General features: G+C 48.2%; 1 protein-coding gene across 1 annotated transcript in view; it reads left to right on the plus strand.

The window, feature by feature from the left end:
• The first annotated feature begins 1,413 nt into the window (after positions 1–1,413).
• The window catches only part of SAMM50 (SAMM50 sorting and assembly machinery component), a 35,681-nt gene continuing 23,590 nt past the window's right edge, over positions 1,414–13,504 (plus strand). Inside the window, exons 1-5 of the mRNA XM_032416555.1 lie at positions 1,414–1,579; positions 6,012–6,122; positions 8,454–8,555; positions 11,105–11,192; positions 13,133–13,239. Coding sequence (XP_032272446.1) covers positions 1,559–1,579; positions 6,012–6,122; positions 8,454–8,555; positions 11,105–11,192; positions 13,133–13,239 — 429 coding nt within the window. The 5' untranslated portion in view covers positions 1,414–1,558. The remainder of the gene's footprint in view (positions 1,580–6,011; positions 6,123–8,453; positions 8,556–11,104; positions 11,193–13,132; positions 13,240–13,504) is intronic.

The following is a 13,504-nucleotide window of genomic DNA, read 5'->3' on the forward strand; positions in this document are numbered from 1 at the left end:
TGAAGCTGTTTCTGATGTGTCTTCTGTCACCTCGTCACCAGTGCCTTGTACCCAACAGACTCTCAAATGTTTGGCTCAGGGTCCTTGTTACAATCTGCGGGTCAACCTCATGGCTTATCTTTGAGAAGAGGCTTACTCAAAAGAATAACGAAAGAGAAAATACAGGAAGATATAGTTTATTCAGTGTTTACAGTGAGCCAGGCACCATGCTTTATCTCATCAAATCCTCAGTATACCATCATGCCTTAGAAACTGCTATCATCCCCATTTTACAGATGAGGGAACGGGAAGTGGCAGAAGGAATTCACAGCTTGTGTGATTTGTGCTTAAAATTTGCTGCTAGATTATCTTTGAAAATCTCTGTCAAAGTTTTCACATGTAAAATTTGAGGTGGAGCTGGGGGGTTGTGAGACACCAAGACTCACTTTGGTGGTCAGGGGAAGGTTTCCTGAACGCCAGGAGCTGGAGAGGCAGATGCGTAGGTCAACCTGCAAGGGGCGCAGTGAAGGAAGGACAGGGCCCTGGCAGGTGCTGCCTGGGACCCCAGGGACACGGGAGGCTCGGGTGCTATTTAAATGGAAATGGGTGTCAGGAACTCTGGGCGAGGGCGGTGTTGGGGGGGGGGAGAAAAAGAGGTGAAATGCTCTGTTATCAGGAGGGAGTGGACACAAAATGCTGACAGTCCCTCTTATTCTATCTCCCTTAGCTGTTCCTCACTGCATTTGTCACAACGTGTGATGACATGGTTTTTTTTTGGGGGGGGGGCTGTTTTCTCCACCAAAATGAAGCCCCGTGGCCGTGTTGTTCTCCGCCCCAGTCCATCCCTTGGACCACCCTCGCTAGTACTTACTGGCTGCAGCTCAATGGACGATGGCCATTGATTTACCCACCGCTCACCGAGGGCCCTGCGATGTGCCCGGCGCTGTCACACTCCCTCTTATTCCAATCCCGTGACGTAGTATGACCCTCACCTTCCCTTTACCAACGAGGGGCCAACCCTCGAGGACTTCCGCGACTGTTAGGACCCGGGCGGCCAGCAGGAGGGTAGCAGGTGCCACCGCGGATCTGTGCTGACCCTGAGGCCGGAGGCGAGCCTCGGCACTTCGCCAGGGCGTGGGGCCCGCGCAGCACCCGCCGGGCCGGGGCGCCAGGAGGGCGAAGGGAAGACCCTGGGTGAAGCCTTGGCGCACCCACCAACCGTCTGCTCTCTCCGGGGCGCGACTCCGGGCGCCGGCTCCCGGCGGATCCTCTCACTGACCCGCGCCCCAAGCGCCGGCAGGGGCGCGGGCATCACTGGACGCTCTGCGCTTGCGCGGCCCGCGGGGCCTCCCGGCGTCCGTGTGAACATCCGGATCACGGGCTCTTAAGGACCAATGAGCGAAAGCACCGTGAGCCAGGGGGCGGGGTATCATGGCTCCCGCCAGTGCGCCGCGTCCGGGGACTTGTGGGTGTTACGCTGACTGACAGCTCCGCTACCGCGGACCCGCCCTCTGCCCTCGCCAGCCGAGCCGTGGTCAGGCCCGGGGAGCTCTGCGAGGGGGCGGCCGGAGAGGGAGCCATGGGGACAGTGCACGCCCGGGTAAGAGGCCCAGCGACCGGCGGGCCGCGTGACCTCTGGGCGGGCGCCGCGGGGAGACGCTCTCGCGGCTGCGCCCGGGGTTCCCCCGGTAAGGGGGCGCCGAGGACGGCGGGGCCTGGAGGCCTCGTGGGGGAGGCCGCAGAGACGCTGCCGGCGGGTCCCGCAGACCTCCGAGCAGGAAACCGGTACCCAGAAGGGGGACGTGACTTGCCCAAGGTCACTCAGCGAGGCGGTGGCCAGAAAGGACTAGCGCACTTTCCGTGGTGACCCGGAGCGGAGTCAAGTTTTCCTCTCCGCGAGTTGACTTCTCTAGCCTCCGCCGTTTCAGGCGTCTTCTCTCCTTACCGGTCACCTTCTCCAGTCCCCCGCTCAGCCCCTGCTGGGGTCATGAGGGACCCCTAGAGCACCAGGTATCCTTGGAAGACCCAGACCCATCTAGGACCCCTCCTTTCCCCTGCTCACGGTGCAGAGACAGAAGCTCTCCACGCTTTAGTTACTCCTTTTAAAGTGGCAGCAGTAATAGCGCTTACCAGTTGTGAGAGTTAAGACACAGCAGGTGAAAGTACTTGCTTGGGTGCTTGGCGCGTCCTCACTGCTGGCCAGACTGCTCTCCTTTGTCGTCATCTTAACTGAGGGCCAGAGAATGAATGGTTTGTCCGAGGTCACACTTGTTAGAGCCTCCGAATGTTCCAAAACTCAGACCTCCTGAGTCCCACTGCTCCGCATTACTTTTCTACTACAACATGGACTGTTTTCACTTGTCCTGCTCAGGAATTTTCAGGAGTTTCCCAAAGGATTTAGCACAGACCCCCAGCTTGGCATGGGCAGTTGAACTTCACTCCGCTTCACAGATCATTCAAATGAAACACAGTAGCTGTTCTGACACACTCCTTGCACTGTACCTTGTCCAGCAGCTCCTCACTCCCCCACCCCCAGGCCCGTCATCAGCCATGGAAATAGCCCCATCTTTTAGAGCTCGGTTCCGGTCACTTCCTACTTCAACCTCCTCCTTATCTGCCTTCATTTGGATGTGCTGATAACTTCCTTGAAGTTTTTCCTCTGGCGCCTGTTTTAGCTCTGTTTGGATTTTTCTCTTACTCCTTTCCAGTCTCCGTTTGTAGATATTACAGTAGGAGCTGGATCTTACTTGGTTTGCATCCCATGTAGCATCTTCAACAAAGTAGGCATTCATTCAGTTATTTCTGTAACATTTCCCATTGGTCTACTACGTGCCTGGTGTGGCTTCTTAGGGTTACAGAAAAAAACCAAAAAATCTTTGTTTTTATTGAGCTCTTTTGGTGCTAAAATCGCTGCTTTGATTAATATGTTGGCAAAAAATATTCTTTAATTTGAACTTTCAGCCCACTAGCCAGTGTTACTTGAATGCTTTGGTCAGGATTCACAGTAAGAAAACATTTTATATTTGCCGTCTAGTACCCTCCTCATGCATATGTGAAGCAAAAATTTTGTGAAACAATATTTACCATGAATATCTGTTATGTTTTCTTATATTTTCTATTTGATTTTAGCCTGTATCACTTTAAAGGTGTTGTTCATAACTCATTAAATTGATTGCATGTTCTATCCCTTCAGTTAGCACTGCCTTGCACGGTACCTGGATCATGGCGTTCAAGAAAACTTGCTGGGGGCGCCTGGGTGGCTCAGTCGGTGAAGTATCTGCCTTCAGCTTAGGTCATGATCCAGGGTCTTGGAATGGAGCCCTAGTCAGGCTCCCTGCTCAGCGGGGAGTCTGCTACTCCCTCTCCCTCTTCTGCCCTTCCCCCCCTTGTGCGCGAGCACGCTCTCAAATCTCAAATCTCAAATAAATAAATAAATAAATAAAATCTTTAAAAAAAAAAAAAAGAAAACTTGCCGACTGGTAGGCTGAGCTGATGAAAGGATAGAGCTAGATCCAAATATTTATTTTAATTCATTTCACCAAATACTTACCCGTACCTGCTCTTCCAGACACTGGAATATAAGTTTATGAAGGTGAGGATCTTGTATGCGCTTGCCACATGATAACGTTCTTAATATTTGGTGAATGAATGAATCTCTATTAGTAAGGCCGTTATTTTAGGACATCAAACTTTGGTGGAACTGTGAAATCATAAAGACATCATCTCTTAAAGTTTGAATTTCTTTTTTTTTTTTTTTAAGATTTTATTTATTTATTTACAGAGAGAGAGACAGCGAGAGAGGGAACACAAGCAGGGGGAGTGGGAGAGGGAGAAGCAGGCTTCCCACGGAGCAGGGAGTCCGATGCGGGGCTCCATCCCAGGACCCTGGGATCATGACCTGAGCCAAAGGCAGACACTCAACTGACTGAGCCACCCAGGCGCCCTAAAGTTTGAATTTCTGATTAAAGTATACAAGTGGGCATGGCAGATCCTTAGTGAGCCTTATTTCATGCTTTGAAATTTTAGGAACTGTAATGGAATTTTTTTAGTATTGTGGAATATAAACCTTGTGCCCAGATAAAGCATAAATAGAATGAATATGTGCTTATGTTCCTAACCGTAGTACATACTCTGCATACAGATTTAGCACAAATTTAATATACTTTTTTACACTATGTAAACTTAAATGCAAGAAGCATATTCGTGAAATGGTGCAGGTAAAAAGTTACTTTTTAAAAATTTGTTAATATTTTGAGAGATGAGAGTAATGATTCTTTTTTTATAATATTACACCACAAAAATGAAAAGATGATACGAAACAAATGATAAATTCTTTGCCCAGCATTATCTTCCCTATTTACTTAAGGAAATATTCCGCTTTAACCACTGTGAGGCAAGGACCTGGTCTGTCTTGCTCACTGCTGCATCCCCACCTGTCAGCCCAGTGCTCGGCATGCAGTAGTAGGAACTTCCAGTGTCGAGAGGTGTCCCAGCACACGAGGGACTGATTCTGCCTGAAGAAGCCAGGGATGGCTCACAGAGATGACATTTAAGGCAGATCATTTTAGGGAGGAAGTTGTACCGGGCAGAGAGAATGAGGTGTGCACCAACATGCATGTGAGGGTCAGGGGAGTGGTGCAGGTTGAACTTGGAGTCGCGGATGTGGGCCTTAGGGTGGGGTTCCTCGTGTGTCCTGCTAAGGGATCTAGTTGGATTCTATACCTCTAGGCACTCTCGAGGGCCATCACAGTCTTTTAGAGCTGGAGTGGGAAAGAGGACACGTCCGGTCATTACCTTTCCAGACAACCAGTGACGTTATGGAGGAAGTACTGATGAGTCTGTCGAGTGTATCTGGGGAAAGGGGAGAAGGTCCCAGAGTCTCCATTGCTGCACATACTGCAGGTGTCAGACACGTCTGTGCGCTCCGAAAGCACTTATTTGCAGGGAATTGGAGTAAGGAAGCAGCCAGATACTGGTTAGGGCAGTTTTCCCCAAACTTGCATATTTGTACAATTGCCTGGTCCCACACTAGGCCTTCTGAATCCATTTCCAGGAGTGTCTGGGAATCCCTGTATTTAAGCAAGCATGTACGTAACATATGATATCATACATGTGTTATTATAAATTCTATTATATTGACACATTCTCCCTGGAAGTACTGTACCAGCCACAGCCTCTGGAATCCTTATTCAGAAGTTGCTTTAATGCTTTTGAGATGAGAGGTCAGTTCAGACTGTAGAAAGTGACTGCCTTCTGGCACAGTTTATGAATATTCACAGTTTCTTTTAATGTGTTAATGAGGCTTTCAGGGTACGGAGAAATAGGTTTTAGTAATTTGATTTGTCAGTATAGTTATCCTAGAACATATCCAATTTTGTTTTAAAAAATTAGAATACTTTCTAAAACAAAAAAGCAATTTTTTTCTTTTCTTTGATGTCTTTTTTTTTTTTTTTTTAAGATTTATGTATTTATTTGAGAGAGAGGGAGCAGGGGGAGGGGCAGAGGGAGAGGGAGAGAGAATCTCAAGCAGACACCCCGCTGAGAGCAGAACCCAACACTGGGGCTCGATCTCATGACCCTGAGATCATGACCTGAGCCGAAATCAGGAGTTGGATGCTTAATCAACTGAGCCACCCAGGTACCCCTTTTGATAAATGTCTTTGTGGCACCTTAGTTTTTAACTATTTTTTTTTTCTTCAAATGGGCCTTAGGTGTATAGGTCCAAACAGCCATAGTCCCAGAGACCTCAGTTAATGACACCGTCATCATAGGTTCATGCCTGCCCATTTCAGTTATTTTTCATCTTTATTTTATTTATTAGTAATACACTGGACACCGTGGAGGGAGCTCACAACCAATCCAGGATTTGTATATCAACAGTACTTACATCTGTCGTTTGCTTCCCAGCCTCCACTCCACAGAGGGAAACACGGTACTGAGCTTCCTGGAGCACCATCTAAAGACAAAATGCAAAGATTTTTGTTTTTTTATGTAAGCTTATTATTTATCTGTGTTTTCTCCCTCCCTTTTAGAGTTTGGAGCCTCTTCCAGCTAATGGACCTGATTTTGGAGCATTAGGAGAAGAGGCTGAGTTTGTTGAAGTTGAACCTGAAGCCAAACAGGAGATTCTTGAAAACAAAGATGTGAGTTTCTGCTGAAGGGCTTGATGCAGTTCCTGCCAGAGACATTCGCTTCCCTAGACCCCCAGGGAGACAGAAGGATTAATCTGTCTCATTGCCTTCATTTAAGAAGACCTGGTAGCCAACTACGTTTTAGAAAGGCTGGCGACTTTTAGAAAAGTAGTTTCTGGTTTTAGAGAAAGCCGTTTATTTATGTGGGAAGCTTAAACAAACGTATTTTTGTATTTAAGTTATAAGAAAAAACAAAGTATTTCAAGGACAAACTCAAATTATAATTAAGTTTACACTGTGTCCAGAAAAAAGAGTGAAACTTTTCCTAAGCTTTGTTGCCTTTGAAATTTAAATCCAGCTGAAAGAAGTGTAAGCACATTTTCAGTGGTTGTGTAATTAAGAACTTCTGCAGTATTCTGATTACTTTCAGATATGCATTTCCCTAATACTCCTGATTATCCCTGCTTTATTTTCTCTGTTACTCGTTACCATCTACTATATATGTCGCCTATTTCTACCCTCGTTAGAAGGTAAGCTCCATTGAGTCAGGAATTTATGTCTTGTTCACTGCTATATCCTCAGTATTTAGAATAATACCTGGCTGTTAGGTGATTGGTGCATTGTTATTGAATGAATTAATTAAATAAGCTTTTACAGATAATAAGGTAAGAGGCTCTGAGCCAGCATTTATCATGTTTACTGAAATACGCAGAAGCTCTCTAGCAAGATGCACAGTTATTAAATTGGGAGTCACAGCATCAGCCTGGGGCCAGTGCTCTGGGAGCACGCTGGGAAGGCTATATGGGGGACCTCTGTGGCCTGCTTGGGTTTAGGACTGTCGTGGTCCTTGGTCATCCAGCTACCGAGACCTTGTAAGTCTCAGTCACAGGAAGTACAGACCTGGCAAAGGATAGGCTCAGGTAACCAGTTTTTTTCAAAAGGCAGGAAAATAAATGAAGTCTGGAATTAAGAAGTATGGATCATTAAACTTGAGAAAAAAAATCCTTGGTTTAATTGTCAGACATTTGTCTTTAGCCTTGATGCCTACTTTCTTGTCCGGTATCATACTTAATAATCCGTGTCCCTGCAAAAGAATGAAACTGGACCACTTTCTTACACCATACACAAAAAATAAACTCAAAATGGATTAAGGACCTAAATGTGAGACCTGAAGCCATTAAAATCCTAGAATAGAGCACAGGCAGTAATTTCTCTGACATCAGCCATAACAAATTTTTTCTAGATAGGTCCCCTGAAGTAAGAGAAATAAAAGTAAATATAAGCTACTGGGACTGCATCAAAATAAAAAGCTTCTGCATGGTGAAGGAAACAATCAACAAACGTAAAAGGCAGCCTACTGAAGGGGAGAAGTTATTTGCAAATGACATATCCATTAAAGGGTTAGTATCCAAAATACGTAAAGAACTTACACGACTCAACACCAAAAAAACAAATAATCCAATTAGAAAATGGGCAGAAGACATGAATAGATACTTCTCCAAAGAAGACCTACAGATGGCCAGTGGACACATGAAAAGATGCTCCACATCACTCATCATCAGGGACATGCAAATCAAAACCACAATGAGATATCACTTCACACCTGTCACAGTGGCTAAAATCAACAATACAAGAAACAACAGGTGTTGGCGAGGATGCGGAGAAAGGGCACTGTTGGTGGGAGTGCAAACTGGTGAAGCCACTGTGGAAAAAATTAGAAATACCCTATGATCCAGTAATTCCACTGCTGGCATTTCCCCAAAGAATATGAAAACCCTAATTTGAAATGATTCCACCCCGATGTTTGTTGCAGCATTATCTACAATAGCCAAACTATGGAAGCAGCCCAAGTGTCCATAGACTGATGAATGTATAAAGATGTGGTATAGATACGTAATGGAGTGTTACTCAGTCATAAAAAAGAATGAAACCTTGCCATTTGCAATGACATGGATGGAGCTGAGAGTATGATGCTGAGTGAAATAAGTCAGTCAGAGAAAGACAAATGCCATATGATTTCACTCATATGTAGAATTTAAGAAACAAAACAGACAAAGAAAAAAAGACAAACCAAGAAACAGATTCTTAACTACAGAGAACAAACTGGTGGTCACCAGAGGGGAGGCTGGTGGGGGGTGGAGGAAACAGGTGATGGGGATGAAGAGTACATTTGTCCTGATGAGCATGGTGTAATGTATAGAATTGTTGGATCACTAAATTATACACCTGAAACTAATTGAACACTGTATGTCATCTACACTGGAATTAAAACAAAAGAAGACCAGCATTTAAAACCTAAAAAAAAAAAAATAATGATAATCCATGTCCCTTCATCACATTTAGGTGGTTGTTCAACATGTTCATTTTGATGGACTTGGAAGAACTAAAGATGATATCATCATATGTGAAATTGGAGATGTTTTTAAGGCGAAAAACCTTATCGAGGCAAGTAGTTTCCCTGCTTGGCATAGTTTCCATTCCCTTCTAAAGAACCTACAAATCTGTCTCAAAGCCCCGAGCTCCCGCCCCAGCCTCTCCGCTGATAACCTTGCCTCCTACCCTGAAGGGAGCCTCAGTGCCCCCAAGCCGAGCCCCCTACCCCGGTTCCCTGGGTGCCTCCCAAAAACCTAACCTGTGTTTGCTTTCGCCCTTCCCTCCAGCCTCTCTTCCCGCAGAGGCTGGTCCATACGTGTGTTCTTCACAAGCACCAGCACTGTGATAGGAGCGGACCACGTTGCTTGCTGACTCCCTCCCTGGCACCCCACTTAGCGCTCTAGCATGCTCTCGTGGGGTGGGTGCTCTGTCGTTACCCACTCCTGCTGTCTCCTTGGGGCACTTGCTCCATTTATCTACCATCTCCATCCTCTCCTTGGTCGTTGCCTTCTGTCCTTCTGCCCTTGGAGCCACATTGGAGGCAGAGTCCCCACCAGCCTCCTGGAGGCCAGGTTCAGGCAGCCCCTGTCAGTACCCACATTCCTTAATCTTTAGACAGTGTTTGACCATTCCCACTTTAAAGAAAATTGCTATTTTTTTTTTTAAGATTTTATTTATTTGACAGAGACACAGCGAGAGAGGGAACACAAGCAGGGGGAGTGGGAGAGGGAGAAGCAGGCTTCTTGCGGAGCAGGGAGCCCAACGTGGGGCTCGATCCCAGGACCCTGGGATCATGACCTGAGCCGAAAGCAGACGCTTAACAACTGAGCCACCCAGGTGGCCCGAAAATTGCTATTTTTTAAAAAAAAGATTAATATATAAGCACAATCTTAAAAAAGCATCAAACCATCTGGTGGTATGGAGGATACTGAACTGAAAGGTAGGCACTTCCCTCCCCGCTGGCCCAGTGTCACTCCCCAGCGGTCAGCGGGCTGTCCGGTGTGTGTCACGCACATGGAGACACAATAAGCCCATTCCCCACGTTTTCCTGCACCTTTCATTTTTGATACTATATGGAGATCTGTTGCATTAACACATTTAAAATTCTTGCCCACCTGTCAGGTGAAATACCCTGTGTCCTTGTTTTCATTGGGGCTTTTTCCCAGTGAATGAGACTGAGCACCTTTCCCAGGTTTACTGGCCATTCATGTATTTTGTGAATTACCTGTTGGTGTCTCCCATTTCCCATTGGATTGTTAGGTTTTGTTAATTTACAAGGGCTCCTGGCGTAGGACAGAAGTGATCTCTGTCACTGACACGAATACATTTCTCTTGTTCTGTTGTCTTTTGAGATTGTTTTTATCTTCCCTCTTTCTCAGCATTTTCTCTCCCCCTGATTTCCACAGATCCCACACTCTCCTGGGCTGCTTGCCCGTCTCCTCACGTTCGCTTTAGGCTGCACTGTCAGCTTCTTTCTCTGTGACCGTCCTTATGTGTTGCTTTTCCATGAGGATTGTCTGCTGGGGGCTCTCAACCACACCCGTGGTCTCACTACAGCCTGCGTGGTAGGGCCCCCCACTTCTCCTTCTTGCCAGGCCTCTGTTGAGCTTTAGGCTCGAATATGCACCTGCCTGCTAAGCATTTCCTCATGGGATCGCCACAAACATCTCCAGCCCTGTGTGGCCAGAGACAGAACTCATCGTCCCTTTCCCCCCAGCCCCTGCTGGCCCTTCCTTCTCTGTCTCTGACTTCTCAGTGGTTTCTCTAATGGTACCCAGAAGCGCTTAACCCAGAGCGGAAAGTTGGTATAGTCTCCTCTCTCTCCTGCCCTCCGTCCAGTCAGTGACCGTCCTCGGGCTCCGCGTGTGACGTGTGCGTAGTCTGTCCTCCCCCAGCACCGTGACCCGTGCTCAATAGCTGCCCTCCCAGGCCCCGGGGCTGCTGTGAGCAGCTCCTCCTGCCTCCCTCCGCCCCTTTTTCTTTCTCCATGTTCATCTACACTATCAGTTGTCTCTCCTGAGGAAATTCTACCCTGTCTGTCCCTGGCTGGAAGCTCCAAAGTCAGTCCCCTTTTACCTGCAGGACAGGCTCTCAACCATGCGTGTTATGAGTCCTGCCCTACTCTGCTCCCCGAGAGCCTTCCTGCCCTGCCCTTCTACTTCCGCCTGTCCCTCCAGCAGGAGAGGACTGCTGGCCTCAGAAAACACCGCTGTCAACATTCAAGAGAGAAAAAAGCAGACAGTGGTTAGAAAACACGAGCAACACAAAAAGGCACACAACGTGGTCTCCCTTGCACCAAACACAACCACTGTGACGACAGATCGTCATCCCTCCGAGGAGTCCTGCCGGGCGGGGTGCATTTTGACTAGTTTTTTTTGTTTGTCTCTGTGAAAGGGATCGTGTCAATGCACCTGCTTTCTGTCCTCGTTGGGGGTTTGCTCTTCTGAACGGGGCTTTGTTGTTGCTCCCTGAGTGCTGTCCGTCCCCTTCACGTGTCCAGTCTCCATGGGGCCGCCTTCCCAGTGACTCAGCAGCAGTGCTAAACCCCCAGGCCGGTCAGACGGCCACCAGCTGCGCTCCTGTCCTAGAGGGAGACCTTCTCTTTTTGTCTTCTCTCACAGGTGATGCGGAAATCTCACGAAGCTCGAGAAAAACTGCTTCGCCTAGGAATATTTAGACAAGTGGATGTTCTGATTGATACGTGTCAAGGTACGTGCTGTGGCGTAGTTCCCTCCTTATCCCTCCCATCCATCCTGCAGGATCACAAAAGCTGAACGTGTGGCCAGACAGATAGCATCTGGAGCGTTATCACGCACAAAGGTCTTGGTAGTTCACGGTCCCAGGGGGGTAATTGGAATTTTTTTTTTTTTAATGTCAGGCTGAGGGAGGACAGGTGAACTTTGAAGGTACTGTCACCTGAACCGGTGGATGGTGCAGGCGTTCTAGGGAGGATCCCAAGGGAGGCCAGCCAGGCTTCGTTCGGGATAGCCCAGCCCAACCGGTGTCCAAATGGGCTCTTGGCAGACGGGCTCCATCTAAATGTGTGCTTTCAGCGGGAGGGCACCAGGCCTCAGATTTCACTCTCAGTTTTTGCTCATTTGCTTGTTTGCTGCTTGACATCGCACAAGTCTGCCAGCTTCGTCAACGTGTACTCTTTGGTGGATGAGCACCTGCTGGCAGGCCCTGTGCTGGGTACCAGGGAGAGGCCAGCAGCGAGCGACGCATAGTCTCCTTCCGAAGGAGCTGCCGGGCCAGCAGAGCAGGTCAGGGGCCGTGGGGGGGACAGCCAGCCCTTCCTGCCCCCTCAGTGAGAGTAGTGACACAGCTGTACCCAGGCGAAGCTCTGTGGTGAGCATGTGTGTGCGGGATCCCACTGAATCCTCACCCACGCCCGGGAGTGACTGGCGTTATTTTAGAAAAGATGTTTCCCAGCTAAGGAAACCAAGGCTCAGAGAGGTTTAGCTTGCCCCAGGTCAGACAAGTGAGTGACAGGAGTGGCCCGTCCGCTACTCTGGAGTGCTTTTCTTGGGGGCACGTCTGGTTGGCAGCATTTCACCTTAGCGCTCTCCTGCCTGCTGTCGACGTGACGTGCGTGTGGTCCGCGGAGGCGCTTCTGTGGGGTGCCCCGTCCCGGCGGCGGTTAGCGTTACCTGGGAACTCGTGAGAAGGAACGGTGGGGGAAGTAAAGCCCTCCATGATTCTGTGACGGGGGTGCCCGCCGTCATCCATGTGTCAGACCCTGTAGAAGGTACAGCAGCAAGGACGAGCCGTGCAGACCACACTGTGGTTCCTGCTGAGGCCTCGCTGTGGGTTTGTGACTTGTGACAAACGTTACCATGCTGATGCAAGATGACTGCAGGTGGAGATGCGTGCGGGTGGGGGTAGGCTCTATGGGAACTCTCCACTTTGTGCTCCATTTTTCCATAAACCTAAAGCCGCTCTAAACAGGAAAGCCTCTTAATTAAATTTAAAAAAAATGGTGCCAGGGCTCCGGCCTGGGCTGAGTCTGGGTATCGAGGAGCCGGCATTGAGGCAGCTCAACTGCCCCGCCGGGGTTGTGGGGTCAGCCCTGCCTTTCTGTGAGAGACCCCCAGTCCTTTGCAGAGCTCAGCCCTGCCCCCCAGCACCCTGGGGCCTGTGGTGGGTGCCAGGGCAGCTGCCGCGGACTCGGGCCCTCATCATCCCACAGCCACTGCACCCCTGGCTCATGGAAAGACAGGGACCGTCACCTCTGAACTTGCATTGAGTTTGTTGCTTCTCTTTTGGGGTTACTAGAGTCCCTCTTGTCACAAGAATTCTGTTTTAATGGCAGTTGAATTGCTGCCTCAAGTATCCTCAAGGACTCCCTAGGAGGAGAAGAAATGCCCTTAGCAGATAGCATGCACTTAAGCAAATATCGCTGCTCGCCGTTCCCTCCTTGTAGCATCTGACTTGTTTGGTATCTTCTACCACAGGAACTAGACGCAGGTTCTTAGGTGCAAAGGTATATTGTGATTTTGTGGTGGACTGTTCTTGAACTTTAAAATAGACAGTGTGTTTGTCAGATGAAATGAACCTTCAAATGGCTTTTTGTCTTTTTTAGCAGCAGGACCTAAAATAAAACCGCATGTTCGAGCTGTCTTACTGTTCAATATTTTTTGTGTACGTAGGTGATGATGCGCTTCCAAATGGGTTAGACGTTACCTTTGAAGTAACTGAATTAAGGAGATTAACGGGCAGTTACAACACCATGGTTGGGAACAACGAAGGCAGTATGGTATGATGGACTTCCTACTAGCAGAACTCCCAATAATGGGCCTTTAAATGTGACTGTTCTCAAAACTGATGGTGGTTTCAAGACTCACGCACCTTCATCTCTAGGCTAGCTGATGGTGTCTCACTGATGTTCCTAGAACTGATTGTAGTATGTTTTACTTTTTCGTTTAATTTAAATTCCAGCGAACGCACAGTGGTAGCTGAGTTTCAAGTGTACAGGAGAGCGATTCACCACTTGCACACATCACCCAGTGCTCATCACGACG

This window comes from Phoca vitulina, unplaced genomic scaffold (genome assembly GCF_004348235.1).
Source record: "Phoca vitulina isolate PV1807 unplaced genomic scaffold, GSC_HSeal_1.0 scaffold19, whole genome shotgun sequence".
NCBI lineage: Eukaryota > Metazoa > Chordata > Mammalia > Carnivora > Phocidae > Phoca > Phoca vitulina.